This window comes from Schistocerca gregaria, chromosome 2, assembly GCF_023897955.1.
Source record: "Schistocerca gregaria isolate iqSchGreg1 chromosome 2, iqSchGreg1.2, whole genome shotgun sequence".
In the NCBI taxonomy this organism is placed as follows: Eukaryota; Metazoa; Arthropoda; class Insecta; order Orthoptera; family Acrididae; genus Schistocerca; species Schistocerca gregaria.
This window is the reverse complement of record NC_064921.1, coordinates 191,670,258-191,691,317: the sequence shown is the minus strand read 5'-3', so window position 1 is coordinate 191,691,317 and position 21,060 is coordinate 191,670,258. Positions and strand designations below refer to the sequence as shown.

The 21,060-nt window shown below is 40.8% G+C and overlaps 1 protein-coding gene across 2 annotated transcripts in view; it reads left to right on the top strand.

Moving 5' to 3' along the window:
* Positions 1 to 21,060, top strand: part of LOC126336659 (neither inactivation nor afterpotential protein C) — a 340,870-nt gene that overhangs the window by 14,360 nt on the left and 305,450 nt on the right. For both annotated transcript variants that reach the window (XM_050000600.1, XM_050000597.1), the window contains exon 2: positions 9,282 to 9,425. In XM_050000600.1, the coding sequence (XP_049856557.1) occupies positions 9,311 to 9,425 (115 nt within the window). In that variant the 5' untranslated portion in view covers positions 9,282 to 9,310. The remainder of the gene's footprint in view (positions 1 to 9,281; positions 9,426 to 21,060) is intronic.

Sequence of the window (21,060 nt, the reverse complement as noted above, 5' to 3'; positions counted from 1 at the left end):
TTAAGTAGTTCTAAGTTCTAGGGGACTGATGACCACAGATGTTAAGTCCCATAGTGCTCAGAGCCATTTGAACCATTTTTTTTGCAATTCCTTGTGGACAGAAATATAGTATGGGTGCAATCAATGTTGATGTAGCATTCTCAACATCGACGTTTTTGATATTCCCGATTCTCACGCAATTTGTCTTCTAGTGATGTGCGGATTAGCCGCGACAGCAGCTAAAACGCCTACTTGGGATATCATCATTTGTTGCAGGTCGCGGTTGACGTTTCACATGTGGCTGAACACTTCCTGTTTCCTTACATAACGTAACTATCCTGCGAACGGTCCGGACACTTTGATGATGTCGTCCAGGATACCGAGCAGCATACATAGCACACGCCCGTTGGGCATTTTGATCACAATAGCCACACATCAACACGATGTCGACCTTTTCCGCAATTGGTAAACGGTCCATTTTAACACTGGTAATGTATCACGAAGCAAATACCGTCCGCACTTGAGGGGGTTCCTATTTAGAAAAAACGTAATTGATATCAGTTTGACCTTTTTCTTTGCGTACGACTCGAATATGTAATTAAATAAGGGGGTTCCTATTTAGAAAAAACGCAGTTGATATCCGTTTGACCTATGGCAGCGCCATCTAGCTGGCCAACCATAGCGCCATCTGGTTTCCCCCTTCAAGCTAGACGAGTTTCGTTCTTTGTAGTTTTTTCGTTTGATGCTTATTTCGTGAGATATTTGGCCTTGTCACTATCAGTGGACCACCTTGCAGAGCGGGAAAAGTCAAAATCTCAAAGACCAAGCGAATAAGGTGGATGCAGAATGACTTCCCAACTGAATCCATGAATAGTGTTTTTTTTTCCTGTGTAGTGTTTCTTTTCATTCTAGTAGATCTTCAGGCGGGTGTTAACGTGGAGTAGCATCACTTCACGCAGTCTTTTTGGTCGTTGTTTTTGGACTGCTTCCGCAAGACGTCTCAGTTGTTGACAATAAATGGCAGTAGTGATGGTTACACATCGGCGAAGCAATTCATAGTACACGACAACGTCGCTGTTCCACTAGCTGCATAACATTATTTTTTGTGGATCCACGCAGTTCTTTGTATGGGGATTTTCTACTTTGTTTGGGTTCGGCAACTGCTTTCTTTCTCTTACGTGAGCATAAGGCACCATGTCCCTCCACCAGTAAAGAGACAGGAGAGGAACGGTTCATGTTGTTCACGAGCCAATAGATGCAGATATGGCCACCCGCTGATTTTTGTGATTTTGGCTTAGAGAATGTAGTATCCACACACCCAGTTTTGGACCTTACGCATTGCATCCAAATGTCGCACGATGACGGAATGATCGCAGTTCACCACATTTGCCACTTCCTAGAGTCCACTGATGAGGGTCATTGTGGATTAAAGCGTTTAAACGATCTTCATCGAACCCCAGAGGCCTTCCTAAACATGGAGATTTACTAAAGTCAAAACGAACCTCCTCAAAGTGAGAAAACCTTCTTCTTGAGGTGCTCTGTTCAACGACATTATCCCCATACAGGGCTTAAATGTATCTAGCTGCCTCCGCTTCTGTCACCCCTGTATTGTATTCGAACAGAAGAATATGTCGGAAATGTTTCGATTTCTCCACGTGGCACTCAATTTTCTAGCATCCACAGCTCCACTCACTACATCCAAATGAAAAAATGACAATACGTAAAACCCAAATAGCGAAATACAAATAAAAAATTATAGTCCACAAAAAACCCATAGCAACCAGAATATAAACATGCAAAACAAAATCACTAGGAACTTATGGGCCAATCCAAAATTTCGGATGTTGGGGCAGTTTCATTCCACCTGTGACTCCTATCACGCAGAGATGAATAAGAACAAGATTCGATTCATATGAACTGTATCGATATCTGTTCCTTTGAACCCCACACCCCTGCTAAGGTTTTTACAAAATGTGGTAAACGAGAATTTTTAAAAAAGGTATCTAAACAAATTTCACTAGGTACATGTAAGAAACCAAAAACTTAGGTGAAAGTACTCCAAGATCTAACACTTCAAAAAACCTGTACAAAATTTCAAATAAATTGTGGAAAAACAGCTATTGAGTCCTCTCAAATGAATCATAGATCTAAGTAGTCCGACAGTATGCAGTTTAAAAATGGGAGACTCAGACTAATCGTCAAATAGTTTCTCACGCTGTCCGCTATAGCGTTATTCAGCAGTGTCATGATAAAACTATGCGGCAAGTCTGAGTTGTCTCCTTCACGCAGGCCGGGATGACCGAGCGGTTCTAGCCGCTATAATCTGGAACCGGGCGACCGCTACGGTCGCAGGCTCGAATCGTGCCTCGGGCATGGATGTGTTTGATGTCCTTAGGTTAGTTAGGTTTAAGTAGTTCTAAGATCTAGGGGACTGATGCCCTCAGATCTTAAGTCCCATAGTGCTCAGAGCCATCTGAACCATTTTTTTTTCTCTTTCTCAGGCTCTTGACGCTAGGCCAGACAGTCTTCTTTCTCCCATAACTCCCACTGATTTCAGTTAATGCAGACGGAATTTCAACTGAAACTGTGGAGAAAACTGAGCAGAAGTCATTCAGTGCTCTGTGAAACACGGACCTTATTACTGTATCACCCATATCTTCCACACCCTATCACACTCAGGCACATGTCTTTCGATGTTCTCAGTTCATCTAACTACTCTTTTTTCGACACCTTTAAGTTTTTTCTTCAGATTATAGTCTCAATTTATCTTGTTTCTGCGAAACTGCATTAAAAATTTCTGTTCCTTATGTCAGTTTCTCTTATAGTGTCCTGTTAGTCATTTTCCTTATTGGCTGTTCCATTTAATTACATTTTTGGCATTTGTTGTATATTTCATTTTTAAGTGACTTACACTGCTGGCTTCCTACCTCTTTGTTTCAATTGTTGTTTTTATTTTTTCACAGGGTAATGTTAAGTCATTTCTCTAGTTCGATTTCTCACCTTTATATTTCCTGTCTCCACAACGTCAGCTTACCCTTTCTTTGTTATATTGTTCTTATAGCTTCCATATTCTCCAGTGGTTACTGATTCTGCTTTTGCTTATCAGTTCCTAGTATTTTCCACGCTTCCACTAAAATGTAAAACATATATTTTATGAAACACTCTCTTCAAGAAAAACGAAACTAGGAAGCCATGTTCCTGATAATATCCTCTTCACAAGATACTGCTTTTTCCAATTACACATTCATGTCACGAAATTAAGCACTTACATCATCACTTCATTATCTTCTTCATACATAATTTCATTAGTGAACATCCGGAAATCGCTTGGAACGCACTTTCTTTTAGGCTCGTGATTTGTTGCTTTTGTTGCAGGGAATTGCAAAAAAGTAATCTTTACTGACTGGAGCAAAATATAGTGTCTCCTTCATGCGACACAAGCAGACGAAAGCGTGAGTTACAAGTTAACGGATTGTAGTCATCAGCAGCTTATCTTTGGTGAGGTCGCGATGCTCACGGTATGGAGTGATAGTAGTAAAAATCATGTGTCCAACTACCACATCTTTCGCATTTATCCAATAACAAGAATTTTTGTCATAGTTCGCCATGGAACATCTTGTTAGGCTCTTGACATTCCAGTAAGTTTTTATCTGTTTTTGTATATTGTAGCTGAATCTTGCTACGAAACTCGCAGATAATTTCCTTGCGCAGGCCTCTGAAATTACATGTGTAAAGAACAATTAATGAGCCACGCCACATGTTATGAAAGTCTGAGAAATATGAAACGTCTCTGAAGCTATTTTCTGAAGCTTTGTTTACGCTTTCAAGCTTCTATGGCGGTAATTTATTATTTTTCGGAATCAAAGTACATTCAGTTATCGGCCTGCGTTTTCAGTTCATATGTTTTAAATCACACTTTACAGGTCTTCAATGACAAGAACACAAGGCATGAATGTTACATTTAATCGTAACTTCCTAACAATATTAAAGTTATGTACTCGAAATTCAATGACGTGGAAAAATTTACATCGATGCTGACGTCTCGTCATTCGATTGTTAAACACCCCCATCCCTACACCTTTCGGTTTCATCACAATAACCACGTGATTGCAAGCCTAGCAGTTGGCAGTTGGGAAATGCGGCAATCGGATCGAAATCACAGATTCGAAACCACAGACGAAAATATAAGGGACAGTAAAAAGGAAACGAGACAGGTGGAAAAAATGTAATTACACTGTTTATTACATCAAAAATAATTGCCGTAGTTGTTAATGCATTTGTCCCACTGTTAAACAAGGCGATCAATGCCTTCATGGGAAAATGTTTGCCATTTCTTAGGTAACTATTATTGTTCCCACCGTGCTCCTATTCGTCCGAAACAAGTCCACGCCCACGAATGTCTTTTTTCAGGGCTCTAAAAATATGAAAATCGCATGTAAGGAGTTCGGGACTGTATGAACAAGTGTATCCAAGCGAAAATTCTGCAACGTACTCAAAATCACCTTGCCAACATGTGGGTGGACACACAGTCCCGATCTCTCACCATGTGATTTCCATAATTTAGGATCCCTGAGGAAAGACATTTGTGGCCGCTGATTTGCTTCGGACCAAGAGGTGCACGCCTGTATACAATCATGGTTCCATAGGCTGCTGCAAACATTTTTCCATGAATGCACTGGCCGTTCTGCTCCACAGGAGGTAAACGTATTAACAGTCGACCACAGTTTCGGTTTCAGAAGGGTAGCCCTACTGAAGATGACATCTGTACATTCATTCACCAAATTTTACAAGCATTAAATAACAAAGTAGCACCGGTTAGTATTTTCTGTCCCCTATCTAAAGTTTTTACTGTATGAATCAAATACTCTCCTAGATAAACTGTAGCTTTATGCAATTGTTAGTATAGCCAACTAGTAGATAATCTCATATGTAACCGAAACAATTGGGAAAATTCTACGTAGTAATTTAATCAGTGAAATAAGGGAAATTCTTGTGACTGAGGACAATCACGTAGAGGCTTCCACAAGGCTTAATCTTTGGTCCTCCATTGTTTTTCATACATGTAAACGATCTTCTGTCTAATATACAAGAGATAGAATTAGTTCTTTTTGTAGGAGAAAATAGTGCCGTAATTTATCCAAGCATAAACACAGCCAAACAAGAAATGGTGACCAGCTTTCTTAAAAGTGTCATTGACTGGTTTTTCTGTAAAAGTTCTCACTCTCAATTTTAAAAAGACATAACATATTTAGTACTGTTCATCTAGGAGTACTACAACAATGTAACATATGGTGAAGAAATAGTAAGTAGGGTGGAAACTTCAAAATTCTTATGGGTCCATACTGACGAGAATTCAAACAGAAGTAGCACATTTTGGAACTCCAAAAACAACTTAGTTCAGCCGCATTTGAACTCGATATTGTTTCAAATCTTTGGAAGAGACAAATTAGTCAGTTGACATATTTTGCATATTTTGATATAATGTCATATGGAATAAGTTGCGGTGTCACTTGTCTTTAAGAAAGAGAGTCTTCTTTGCTCAGGAAGTTGCTGTAAGAATAATATATAGTGGTCAACCACGACCATGTTGTAGACATCTGTTTAAGCAGTTGGGCATTTTAACTACTGCATCACAGTAATATTTGGTCCTACATGAAGTTTCTTGTAAATAATCCACTACATTTCAAAGGGAAAAATGATGTACACAATTGCAACGCCTGAAGAAAAAATGACATTCATTACTCCACAGCAAGGTGGTCTTTAGCACAAAAAGAGGAGCACAACACTGCAACTAAAATTTTTGATCATTTGTTCAGTGATATAAGTGTCTGAGAGACAGCAAAGTAAAATTTATAAATAAACTGAAAAAGTTTCTCTTTGACAACGCCTTCTTTTCTGTAAAAGACTTTCTATTACTGTAATGTCTACAAGTGAAGGGTAGGAGTTGCAAGCTCACGATTATACATATATATTTAAAAAGCCTATAAATGTTCAGCGTGTAGCAATATTTGTAAATCAATTTAGAATGTTAATGTAAACTAACTCATTTCACATCTTTATAATTTGTCATGCACATGATCCTAGGAACATGAAAGTTACCAAAACTAAAATCCCACAAGAAAATCGATTAATGTTACCATTTCTGCCATCAATTTTAATTACTCAGGTAACGAATTTCTTTTTGAAGCTGAGCGAACTGTGTTCCAGAGATTCCATCCCGAAATTGGGTGAAGGTCTCAGAATGCGATTTGAGCCGCATTGTGTTCATTCCGACGTCGTCATCTGATTCTTATCCTAGTTGGATGTGCATCATATTTCGTTGCCAACAACGAATATGGAACTTTCCAGAGCTGAATGAATGGAACACCATATTGTAATACTGAAGCACATGTCAAATTTTTGAGTATGAAAAATATGTCTGAAGTTTCATATTAGGTTTACGTTACTTAAATTTCAGATAAGCAAACCATTAAAATTTTACTGACCCATAGAGTTCCTTTCATATGAGTAACACGACCTGCTTTAAAGGAAAATGAGAGAACGAGCGGATAAATAACCGTGCCTCAGTACAAAAAGGCGAATTAAAAGTCTTTGATTAAAAAATGCCTTGCCAGGAGCCTCATTCTACCTTCCTCGGCTAATTTAAAAATGTTACCAAAATTTTTTGTATGTGAACATATTCTCGCATTTTTATTGGACACAGTGGCAGTGGGATATAGTTGACAGTGACAGTGACAGTGCTAGGATAAGAGTGAAGGAGACAGTGCCAATGGGAGAGGAATAAAAAGGAGGAGAAACTGGAAATGGGTGAGAACCAGCGACAATGGGAAACAGAGTCTATGACAATTACAACGAGGAAGAAGGGTAGAGTAGTAGTGTGAAGAGGCAGCAGCAATGGGAAGTAATGAATGAGATAGTAGCAGTAAGAAAGAGCAAGAGGCAGACAGTGAGAGTGAAAGAGACAATAGTAGTAATAGGACAGCAGGAAGGAGACTGTGGCTGTGAGACAGTGACAGTTAGAGAGACATAAAGAGATAAAGACTTGGGCTGAACGAACGGATGATACTGGGTAAGTTGGAGTGGATGGGTAAGAGCGACTTACAGCAAAGGAGTTATGAGGGAGAGCTTAGGGGAGCTTGTGGGAGTGGGAGGTGATTTGCATGTAAAGAATTGTGCGAGTATGTTCACATTAAAAAATTTCTGGCAAATTTTTAAGGGTGCTGAGAAAGATAGAATGAGGTAGGTGCTACCCACTTTTCAGTCTGAGCCTTTTTTAAATAAGAGCATTTTCGTCTTTTTGTGTTTCGAAAGGAGCATTTTCCCGCTGGTGATCTACTGCTACTGATTTATCCCCATCAGACCCAGAAATGTACCTTATATCACGTGTAGGTCATCTGAAGTAAATTACTGGCCAGACAACGATTGACACAGATAGAAGGGTAAGGATGGAATGCAGTGCTTAGGATAAACTAAATAGAACTTTGAGATCTGTGCTGTCCATGTGTTTGAAAAGGAGTGTTTACACTTAGTGGATAATACCAGTTTTTACTTATTGCAGTGAGATATGGGCTTCTGACAAAAAACCACTGAAAAAAGTGGTGGTTTTTGGTCGAGCAATGAGAAGAAACATGTAATGAATTACTAGACGACACAGGGTTCAAATTTTAAAATGTGTGTGAATTCCTAAGGGAACAAACTGTTAAGGTCATCGGTCCCTAGACTTACACACTATTTAAACTAACTTATGCTAAAAACAACACACACACTCATGCCCGAGAAGATGACATAGGGAAATATGTATCAGGAAACAGACTGAAGTGTAAGACATCGTTAATGCCGTAGAGAACAGGAATGTATGGGGCACATACCTGGGCGAATGGATGGTAGAAAGGCTAAGAAAGTATTATGTTAGATTCCTAGAAAGAACGAAACACCGAGATGCCGACATACCGGAAGATGAGGAGATGATATGAGAAACATGCATAAGTCACATGGACACGTGGCTGCACTTAGCTGAAGATTGTGATTCGCAGAAAACTCTAGATGAGCAGCAGCAGCAGAAATCGAGTGACTGTGATGGTGGTGGTAATGACGTCAGGATGTGCTGGCGTTCCTTATAAGTTTCATAACATGTGCATGCTTCGTATTTTGTGTTTCAATTGAAGAGGTCGGTGGAAGAAAGTACTAACGCACGAGAGTGAATTCTGAGGTATTGCCAGCTACACAGCGTGTAACGGATACAAGTGCGGATTTTTTAATGTGTGGTACCTTAATATCTACCACATATGTGTGCTGGTTGTTTTTTCTATGCGCCTAACAGTTCCCGCAAATACGTCATGTAATTTACTACCTTTTTTTTCCTTGCACAGCCATAACTGCACCACTAAGTGGGCTGCGCCTGTCAGTATCGACTAATTGTTTTGCATCCTCGCGTCCACATTTCAATACGTGACCTGCTGTTCAGGGGAACATAAGCATTCATGACTTGCTCTTGTGACGTTTAATTGTAGGTATTAACCAAGCTAAAAACATACAACTTGTAATATTAGTATACAAATGGTGTGAATATTGCTGTTGTTCAGTACACGGCCTCAGTCATCAACAGAAATAGATGCAGTTACACCGTCCACATTTCAATATCTGACCTGCTCTTCAGGGGAAAATAAGCGTTCGTGGCTTCCTCTTGTGACATTTACTTGCAGGTATTAACAAAGCTAAAAACATTGAACTTGTAATATTTATAATTGTTAGTATACAAATGGTGTAAATATTGATGTTGTTCAGTACACCGCTCTCAGTCACCAACAGAAATATATGCACTTATACCCATATATCCACCGGCTGCAGTGGCGGAGAGGTTCTAGGCGCTTCAGTGTGGGCCCCCGCTGTTGCTACAGTCACAGGTCAGAATCCTGCCTCGGGCATGAATGTGTGTGACGTCCTTAGGTTAGTTAGTTTTATGCAGTTCGAAGTCTAGGGGACTGATGACCTCAGATGTTAATTCCCATAGTGCTTAGAGCCAGCCCTTATACCCCAAATTTTTGGTTAAATTTAAGGACAAGAATACAAAATCAACAAATCAATAAATGTAGTAGACACCGCCTTCTAGCGGCACATACGGAACAACTTGTTTCCAGTATCTGGTGCATTCCAAAACAGAACAGGTAGCGTGACCACACTAATCTTTAGTAGACTGAGGTTTAGTACTTTCTTCGCCCACGTTTTCGATTGTCGTACTGCAGCCCCTGTGCTTTCCTGCTCTTCTTGCGGTATCTCGCCACCTTCTCTTCCGTGTTGCGCAGTTTGCCGGGCGTGTAGCAGCTCCTCCGAGATGGCGGACATCAGGTTCGAGCTGCTGCCGGACCCCGGGGACCGCTACCAGCTGGGGGACCGCATCGGCCGCGGCGTTTACAGCGAGGTCTTCGAGGCCGTCGACACGCAGGCCGGTAAGTGAAGCTGCGCTGAGAGAGAGCATTGTTATTACTGGGACGTCTGTGTGTCACATTTAGGTGTCGCCAGCACCCTGGTCATGTTCAAAGCCTGCGCTCTTATGTATAATTTCAAGGTGGGAATTCATAGGAGATTGTAACTCTCGTTTTATGACATTCTCCAAGTGGGTAACATTCCTTCCTCACTTAAACCAGCAAAGATCATCGCAGTCCTTAAACCTGGTAAACCAGGCGATAGACCAGAGAGTTACGGCTCATCGCCCTTCTTAGTGTGGTCTATAAATAACTAGAAAGACTGCTCCTCAATAAAATAGGCCAAACTATACTCAAAAAAATCCCTATCGAACAAGCAGGATTCCGTCCTTATCGCTGCTGTACAGATTAAGTACTGTCACTGACAACATATATAGAGGCAGGGTTGCAGAAGAAACATAAAGTAGCTGCAGCATTCATAGACCTAACAGCAGCCTATGATACACTTTGGAAACGGGGGCTCGTGTACAAATTAATCTGTGCCGTCCCCTGCAAGAAGATAACCAACCTCATTGACGATATGTTGTCAAATAGAACCTTCCAAGTAATAATGGGGAATGAGAGAAGTAAACAGATGAAACTCAATAATGGACTCCCACAAGGCTCTGTCCTTGCGCCCCTTCTTTTCAGCCTTTACATCGCTGACATGCCTGCAACCAGATCGCGCAAATTTGGTTATACTGACGACTGGGCTCTGGCAACAGCCCACATAAATGTAGAAACTGCCGAAGATATCCTTACGAGTGACCTAGGGTTTCTCAGTGAGTACTTTAGAAAATGGAGGCTACAATCCAGTGCTACAAAGACGGAAGTATCTACCTTCCATTTGAACAAGAAAATGGCCAACAGAGAACTACATGTATATCTAGACGGGAAAATACTAAATCACAACAAACACCCAAAGTACCTTGGGGTTACCCTAGATAGGACACTAACATTCAAAGAATACCTGACGAAAACTGCAGCGAAACTAAAAATATGCAACAACATACTGCAGAAGCTCTGTGGCACCACTTGGGGCTCCACAATATCTACCTTAAGAACATCCGCACATGGCTTGGTGTATCCAGTGGCAGAATACTGTGCCCCAGTGTGGCTCAACAGCAAACACACACACATGGTAGATGGCCAACTTAATGCAACAATGCGTATTATATCAGGCAAAATCAGGCCAACTCCTACAGTGTGGCTGCCCGTTCTCAGTAACATAGCCCCTCCTAACCTGCGCCGAGAACAAGCCCTGGTTAGAGAATTTCAAAAAATCATGACCAACTCTCAATTACAAATCTATGAAGATACTCACGACATCCAAGGAAACCGACTCCGGTCTAGGCATCATCCACTAAAGACCGCACAGGCGCTGCACCAAACCAACTTTAAAATAAATGACCGATGGAAAGAGGAATGGGAGAGCAGAACAGCATTAAACTGCCACAGTATGCCATGCATCTTTAGTAAACCAAAAGGATTTGATTGCCATCGCAAAGTTTAGTCGACTCTTAATCGCATCAGGACGAACTGTGGAAGATGCGCCGACTCCTTACACAGATGGGGTAAACTTCCTTCGGCCGCTTGCAGCTGTGGCGCTGACAGACAGATGGTCAAACACATCGTGCAGGAATGCCCACTAAGGGCATAAGAGGGTGATCCACAGGATTTCCTAATGGCGACCCAAGAGGCAATCGACTATTTATTATCTAAGCTGGACTTCTGCTTGTGATTTCTCTTCTGTGAGTGTAAATTTACAATTGGCGGTGTCCTTATATACAAACTGTTATTTATTGTTCTGTTTATACATAAGTAATTTTTTTAATCGTGTTGTTCCTGTTATTTTTACTGTGATGTTATGAGTCATACGCTAAATAAATAAATAAAAATATGACGTGAAATGTTACCCCTGTACATTCAATTTGATCCGTATGTAACTAAACGCAATCTGACTCTAATGACTAACTTTCGGACTGGTAAGACCTTTCGCATAACGCAACAAAAGAGAGGGTACGTTAACAAAGTTAACCAAGGCAAAACCAAAATCAGAATCCTCACTGTAGTCGTCATGCATCTTCTGACTTCGTATGAGAAGAAAATTTATCTTACAGATGTAATTTGTGCCAGGTAAATGCTTTTGCTACCTGTGCCCTACACTACCTTCCAACATAGGAAAAAAATCTTGAATATGTGTTGTATCAGAAATTATGTCGAAGGCTCTGTTCCTACTGACACTTGTCTCAAAGTCCGACAGTATCGTAAACTTACGTTTTTAGCTGAAAATTCTTTCAATATGCAATCGTGGACCTTGTGTAATTCAGCCTGCTTCACCCTGGCTTTTAGTGCAATTAAAGCAAAGGAGGTGCGTTATCAGTATGTAGTTCCCAAATGATCACATCTGGAGATATAGAATCCCTGGGAAAGATTCAGTCACCAAAGATCAGGAAGAGAATAATACATTCTTAAACACCCATCTATGGTCAAATACAATATAATGACCCAAGTGCATACTGAGGAAAACATGATTCGTGGATAAACACAATTCAACAGAACATGTGCTTTATATCCTCACTCATATGACAGACGAGATAAAATTGCGAAATTCTGTTATTAATTTCTCAAGCATTGTCTTACAAGTGGAAGAGCATTGAGATAAGCCATTTCCAATCTTGGCTGATTAACTTAGAAATAAATACTGATCCTCCCGTGCCCTGAAGGAAGTGAAGAGGTCAAAAAAGGATCCAACGTTTCCACATCAGCTACGACTTCAAAACGTATCGCGAAAAGAAAAGTCTGATTCACCATGATGTAAAACGCAACGCAATTTCCAATCATGTAAATACACAGCAAATGTGCGAAGCCAGTAACAGTCTCGCCGTAATCCAAAACTAAGTCGACTTAATTAGACCATCTTTAGATCACATGACAAAGCGTCCGTACTACGAGGAACATCAGCACGAGTAGTAGTCATGGCAACAGGATCGGCAGCAGGATCATAGGAAGGGGCAGTTTGTATGGTGTCCATCGTACTGTCCAAACATAAGTACGCCTCGCAACATTCTGATTCCTTGAGTCTGTTGGAGATGGCGAGACCCAGCAAGATGTAGTATACAGTCTCTATCCAGAGGTGCACCACGCAAGCAGACGGATGGATGATCTTTGAGGCTAACAGATAACTCCCGTGACGTGCACGAATAAGTTATATGAAAGATGTTCGTGACTTCTCTGTCTGCTCTAGGATAGCACTGTAGAGTGACGTCATAATGTGTCCTACAATAAGGACACCCATAATACGTTGACATGATAATGTATTCTGCGGTAAGGACGCTTGGATTGGACACATCTAGATGTAAGGGTCCCTTTCTCTTCTGTGGTTCAAACAGCGCAGACTTATTTGTCCGTCGACGTAGCGAATGTACGCCGTCCTGAATGTTCCCAAGCTTAAAAGATTGCTGGGACATGAAAAGGTACAAGGGGAGACTAGCATCGACATGCTCACGGCAGGCGTCAGTTCAGCAGCCAGGCCGTGCAGCTCCAGTAATACAGGGGCAACCACTCTTCTTTTGGTCAGGATGGCACAGATGCTACCCATTCAGGCGTTTCGGTTTAATTTCAGACAAGGACGACAGGAACCAGTCAGCAAGACGCCAATGATTGAGAAGACCTCTTCATATTTGCCGTTGTACAAGGCTGGAGACGTTGTATCAACGAAATCGACCTCTGGCTAACGCGTCTCCACAACGCTGAGTCAGACAAAGCTGATGCTGCCTCGGCAGCGACGGCTATCGGTATTGATCTCGCTGAGTGTGAATACATGCAATGCAAACGGCGACTGCTGTAGTGGGGTACTGAGGAGTTGGGACAGTATGGTCGGTTCTCAACAGCAGACTTCGACATCCGAGTGCCGATTCAAGGATGAATGCAAACGTATGGACGGTCCAGCCATACGGAGGACAATTGGTTCTAACGGAACACATACAGCGGACTCGTGGGCCGCAAGGCGGCCGTCTGGTTAAGGCGGTGGCTGCATATGCGAGTGGCCGGCCGCTGTGGCCTAGCGGTTCTAAGCGCTTCAGTCTGAAACCGCGAAACCAGGTTCGAATCCTGCCTTGGGCATGGATGTGTGTGATGTCCTTAGGTTAGTTAGGTTCAAGTAGGTCTAAGTCCTAGGTGACTGATGACCTCAGATGTTAAGTCCCATAGAGCTCAGAGCTATTTGAACCATTTGAACCATGTTCCCATGTAAACAGTGCCAGTGCTGAATCTATCTATGGTGTCACGATGCACGGTTGTCGAAATGCTGATTCGACGACCTACAAGGCTGTCATAATACGACGATAAGCAGTACTCCAGGAAACTTCAGGGATAGGCACTGAAAGTACCGCAACAGTACTCGGACCAGCAGCGAGCATATCTGTGTTTCTGCAGTTTGCCTCGAGCATCAGCTAGCACTTCTCCTTTCACGGTTTCTCCTGCTTGAAACCATGACACTACACAGAGAGTAGCCATTCATTATTTTGCTCCAATCAACTGGGCACTGTTTTGATACCAGTCCTTTGCTCTTGTGGAAGGTACGGTACTGTTCCTTACGCTGTCTTAGTGACAGGCCAAAGCGCCTGATATTTCTTTTCTTGTCAAATTACGACTTGGCTGCTACAAGATGTCACTAGAACCCAAATTAAAATAGGCCTAAGAAACAATCGATATTCCAAATTTCTGCAGAGGAGCGAAACAAACCGTTTCAAAACTAGTGCGAAACTCTATGGCATTTCTGTTGTGTCATTTCAATACTTGCATGTTATCCAGACACTGTTAGGTTCGTTGGAGAATTGATTCAACTCTATTTTCAATTATTGCTCCTTCATTACATTGAAATCTCTAGCAAAACCATTAGATGCAATAGAAATGGATAAATTACATATTATAGTAGCTCAATTTTTAAATACGTGTAACAGTTGATATCAAATGTCCCAAAGAAAACAGGTGGCTCTTGAGTATAGCTGATATCGTTTGCTCAGTCATCTTATTATCAATGACAAAAAAGTTAATGAAATATGCTAGGTCTCCTGAACTATAATCTCAAATTAACATGTGTAAGGTAACCTACACACCAGACTAAAACAAAATACATTTCCACACACTTGATATACTGGATGTAACAAAAAGGAATGGCCAGGCTATCAGGAAACATTTCTAACAAGTAGAGAAAGAAAATATGTTATGTGGACAAGGGCCCGGAAACGTTTTATTTGCACGTTAGAGCTCAGTTCCTGCAACTCTTCAACACATTAATCATGAGAAACAGGCAGGAAATGAACGTATCAGCACAGTACGAAACACTTGCCTGAATGACATATTCAAAATGCCCTCCGTCGGCAAGGATACATGAACCAACCCGCCGTCGCGTTGAATCCCTGATACGCTGAGTGAGTTTAGATCCGAAGAGCTCTCCAAGCCAAGGAACTAGCCTACCTCTTCAAATTAATCTGACACGTAATCTGTTATTTAGAAGCCTTACAAACATCAACACTGCAATGAGGAGGAGCTCCATCGCGCATGAAGTGCATGTTTTGTCGGACTCCTAAAGCCACAGGTTCGAGCAGAACAGGTGGAGTATTGTCTCAGAAGGCGTAGAAGAACATGGAAGTCGCCAACAATGCCGGCCGAAACATTCACAGAAAATCTTTGTTGATGACATGATTGCACAATGTCTTGAGGATTCTCGACAGCCCATACGAACTGATTGTGAAAATTTATTACCTGATAATATTAAAACGAATCTTAATCCGTGAACAGCACTTATGGATTACAGTGAGGGCTGACACTTTGTCAAATGAACCATTCACAGCAGTGCACCCGTGTAGGAAAATTGTCTGCTGATGGTGCCTGCACACCCTGTTCATTATATGGGTACAGTAGGTGTTCATGTAGCACTCTCCAGACAGTAATAAAGATTACCCGTTGCCGCTAATATTCTAACTCTGACACCAGAGTTGGATTCAACGGTAGGAAGAAATTCCCCTAGGCTCAAACGTTCCACGCTCCCCAACACGGTATTTTGAACATTTCATGTGAGAAAACGTTTCGTGTAATCCTGGTAATCAGTGTGATTATGAAGAGAAGTAGAAAATGAACTATAATATGGAAGTGAAACTTGCCGGACGTATGTCCGTATAACATATTTTCTTTCTCTATATACAAGGAACGTTTCCTGAAAATTTTCTCATACCATTTTGTTACACCGTGTGTAATGGAAACAAACTCGAGGAAAGTATTATAGAAAAAGAAGAAGAAGTAAATCAAGATGAAGTAGGAGATGTGATACTGCAACAAGAATCTGGAACAGCTCTGAAAGACCTAGGTGGAAACATGTCCCCTGCGATAGATGGTACTGCATCAGAATTATTGAGAACGTTAAGAGACTCAGCCGTCACAAACGTATTCTATATTGCATGCAAACACAACATAATAGTGAAATACCCTCAGACTTCAAGAAGAATGTAATAACTTCTATTCCAAAGACGGCAGGTTCTGATGTGTGTATTTTTCAGTGTTTCAAGTATTACTCTAAATTGGTATTACGAGTTGAGGTGTATGTAGGAAGAGATCCAATGTGAAATTCAATACATTCCATAGTAAATCTGACAGAATATTTCAAAACAAATGATCTAAAAACTTATTAACAAAGTCCATTAAAGACCAAGTAATCCATCGATAACTAAAAGGGTTGAAGTACCATCAAAGGAAAAAGGAAAATTTATATAAAGGTCAGGTTAAGCCAGATCCAAGATTACTTACAAGCTACAAAAAATATATATATTGCAATATTCTAAAGAATATAATGAAATATCCAGAATATGCATATCACACCAGAAATTAATAATGCTGATAATGAGATTAAATTTACAGGTATATTGTGAAATGGGAGACAAAACGTTAAGCCAGCGCACAAAATGTTACCACAATTAAACTGAATGAAAATGTTGTGACTAATAATTCATAAGTCGCGACTATTTTTAAACACTTTCTAAGTGTAGCAGCAAAAGTTGGATTAAATAGTTAAGTTGAAGAGCCAAGAGATATATTAAAAATGGCATTCCACAAAACTTTAAGCAAACAGAAGTTGGAGCAACATCCTTCACTGAAATTAATAGAATTACAAAATCTGTCAAGAACAGAAGCTTGTATGGTGTTGATGAAGTTTTAAACCGAATTCTGAGTAGTTGTAATTTAATAAGTCATTATTTTTGGTAGATGTATAATATATCATTCGCGCAGGTAAATTTTGCAGACAGATTAAAATATTCCACTGCTAAATCTATTTATTAGAAGAGTGGCAAGAAAGACTTAATTCTTGTCCATGTGAAACTTGAGTTTCTCCAACGTATAAAATGTTCAAATAACTTACGAGAACGTAATCTGGTGATGTCTTTGGGTGCACCCACCAGCATTCTCGTAAGTTATTTGAATAATTCTTGCCCAGTTTTCTTCCTGATGACTTTCTCCAAAATATTCTAAAAAGCAATGCACTCAAGAGTAGCTTCACATTTAAGTAGAAACAATTTACTTAGTGCATCTCCATCTGGATTTCAGAATGATTGCTCGACTGAAAATTCTGTTTATACAATCACTCATCAATTACTACAAGTCTTAAATAATAAAACATGTCACTTGGTATTTTCTGTGAACTTCTCGAGTCGTATGATTGCATAAGATCATGTCAGTCTACTAGAAAACCTTTAGATTTATGGAACTGATAGATTTACAGAGAACTGGTTTCAATCCCACTTCACAAACAGAATGCAAAATGTTGTGTGGAATAAGTCAGATAACGTTGGTAACAGAGAACATTTAACACATTGTGTACGGAACCCGAGTATGATTCCGGCAGCCGGCCAGAGTGGCCGAGCGGTTCTAGGCGCTACATTCTGGAACCGCGCGACCTCTACGGTCGCAGGTTCGAATCCTGCCTCGTGCATGGATGTGTGTGATGTCCTTAGGTTAGTTAGGTTTAAGTAGTTCTAAGTTCTAGGGGACTCATGACCTCAGAAGTTAAGTCCCATAGTGCTCAGAGCCATTTTTGATTCCGGCAGCTGCAGGTAGTCTAGCGGACGGCGCACTAGTCTGTCTCTATTTACTGAACCGAGCAGACTAAGTGGGCGACATTTGCCGAAGGGCATCACATACTGAGACAAAATCGTATTCAACACGTGTCTGTGTGTTCCGATGTCAGTAAGAGCTAGAAAGGAAAACGTGTCTAACACAAACGTCTTGGTGGTGTCCAAATTGTAATGTAGTTCTTTCTATGTCTCATTGTTCCAAGAGATTCCAGACCCACGTGAATTACGTGTAAGAACGGTATGTGCAACTTTTTAGAATATAAACACGATATAGTAAAATATTTTGTATATCAGCCAATTTTAATATTTCATAATAAAAATTTTATGAGTGGATAAAACAGGGTTCATCGTTTCAAACGAAACTTCACCCAGATTTATTGCATTCACAGTTAAGATTTTCGGAAAATATGTTAAAACATGCAGTCCGGCTGCCCCATACTGGGCGACTGAGTCCAGATTCGAATATTTTGGTGACTGAGGAGAAATCATGAAGAGATCCCCAAAGAGTTCGATTTTTCGTCCACTTTTAATCCTTGTATATGTGAACGAAATTCGACTTAACATTCATCAAGCAAAATTGGTACTTTTCTCAGCTGATACGAGTGTTATATAAATCTCATTAGAGAGAAAGCAACAGAAAATTATTAATGATGTTTTCCACATAATTATTAAAAATTCTGAAAAATGGACAATCCCCTAATTTTGAGAAAACACACTACATTACGTTCTATACAACAAACAAAAAACTAATGCAGCACATGAATCGGTGTCAGTAAACAAGTTCAAATGCTTCCAAGTGTTAACAATAGATATCGATGAGATCTTGAACTAGAAGAAATAGCTAACATGCTCAAACAATTAAGTTCAGTTAGTTCTGCTCTTTGTCTAACAGACAATTAAATTAAATTCAAATGGTTCAAATGGCCCTGAGCACTGTGGGACTTAACTTCTGAGGTCACCATTCACCTAGAACTTAGAACTACTTAAACCTAACTAACCTAAAGACATCACACACATCCATGCCCGAGGCAGGATTCGAACCTGCGACCTTAACGCAATTAAATTACACAACTGAATAATACAGTACTGAAAGTATAGCAAAGAGTGCATAATTCATCACACATGTGCAGAAAAGCTTAACTGAAAAAAAGAATTAACTGGTAACAAGGGAGATTAAAAAATGGGGCTAGCAAGCGAGAAAGAGGTAGACGAGTAAATGATACAGCAGCAACAGCAGAATATTATAGCGACTGAATTATCAGCAACGTAGCTGATCTCGAGGCTAGGCAGTGATCGTCCATTCGTCCTGCTATCGCTAAACAAGCAAACATGATATCACGGCTCATGAGTAATAAAACAAATTAAATTTTTGCCCTACCGTCTTTGTTGCTTACCCTACTCTTCTGAGGCTTCAGAACTCAATAAATACAGGGGGTGGACAAAAATATGAAAACACAAAAAGCGCAACACTCTTCCAAGCCTGATATGGTGTACGAAACCCGTTGGCATTGAAAACGGATTTCAATCGTCTCGAAATGGATAAACACAGATCCTGTATGCTTGTCAAGGGAATCTTATACCTTTCTTCCTGCAAAATAATGACAAGTTCAGGTAACGATGAAGGAGGTGTATAGCAATCACGAACCCTTCTCTCCAAAATATATCACAAAGGCTCAGTAATATTGAGATCCGGTCACAGTGGTGTCCTGGGGAGATGCGACAATTTATTCTCGTACTCAAAAAAGCAAAACAAAAAAAACAAAAAATAGCAATATTGGGGGACAATCATTGTACCATGAGGTGGACCTGACCAGCCAAAATGATCATATAGTCCTTGGCCGTAACGCAGAGTAATCGGGAGACCCACGGAATACCATGATGTACTTGGCCAAATCGTCACCGAATCCACACTACGTATCACTCTTTGGACGTAAATTCAGCCAGGAGTTGGAAACAGTGTGAAACAAGACTCATACGACCAAACGTCATTTTTCCATTACGCAAAAGACCAGGTTCTATGTCTTATTCTCCACGATTTACATGTTCGGGCATTTGCATGAGTAGTTCTGAAATTCCAACTCGCCCTGCCGTTCCCTGATAATGATATTCCCTACATGTCGCTTTGGTGCTGACATGGTTCGCCAGTGTAACAATCAGTTCTGCAGTGACTTTTGCAGGTTTCGTCCTCAAATTTTTGGTCCCAATTCTCTTAATTGATTGTTCGTCGCGATCACTCAATACACATTTCCGTTCACTTTGTGACTTAGCAATGATCTTTTTCGGCTTTCCCTGTATGCAAGATAAATCTTCAACACAGTGTCTCTTAAAGCACCAAACACTTCGTCTCCCTTGATTGCGGAAGCATCCGCCATATGAGAACCAGCAGTCTGCCCACGTTCGAAGTCAGTCATATCCGACATAACGCCCTCTCTATTACACCGTACACTGTTATGACCACAACTGAGACTTGCAACGTAGTGAGGACATTGTAGAGATGCCGTTCGTTGTGAAATACAGTAGTGCAACCTGTAGATTTGGGTAGCATCTGCATTTACGTTGCAGCACGCATTTTTCGCGGTGTTCCCATAAATTTGGCAATCCCTGTACGTCTACCAACATGACACCGAAACCATTGATGCTTATACGATATTTCAGTAGCTGTGTTATTCCAAATTACGATTCAAATTTCCTTGGAACATTCGTGCATGTCCGAAGAAACTTTGTATCAGAATTCAGAACAACACACGCGCTGCAATGTTGTATTTACGGACTGACATCAGACATGCGACTTTCAAGTAAAATGTTTCTCCTATACGCGAATATACTTAATGACTTTACGAGTGCGGACTATAGACATATGGAAATTTGGGTCTGGCCGTGGTGCGTGCACGGATAGCCAAATGGTAATGCGACCACTCGCGATAAGCGGGATATCTGGGTTCGATTCCCAGTCTGGCACAAATTTTCACTGCCATCATTCCATTTTACAGCCGATGGTGGCCCATATTCACATTTCATAGGTCCTTATGGCCCGGATGCAGACATTACGGATCAGAGAAGGGCTTGTTATCCAAAAAGCAGTTGGTTTCATAACTCGGCAGCTATTAACTTCAAAGACTACTTACGAATGACATTAAATTCGCCACATTGTCCATTATAGCCTAGCGAAAGCCGCGCCTCGGTATATTTACTCGTTGTGTGTGTGTGTGTGTGTGTGTGTGTGTGTGTGTGTGTGTGTGTGTGTGTGTGTATGGGCTGGTCCGTTTTTAGGATCAGTCTAATATGTCCTGTGGTTTGGTTCCCCCGGTCACATGATATTAATCCCTTATATATCTGACTGTGGGAACATTTAAAGACATTGGTGTCTTCAACACCCATCGAAAACATGCACACGCAACGGCAGCGTATATTCCACGCATGTTAGCAAATTCGAGAATAACCAATTGCTGTTCGCACTACTTCGCGACTTTTTGACAGAAATGCTGAAGTAC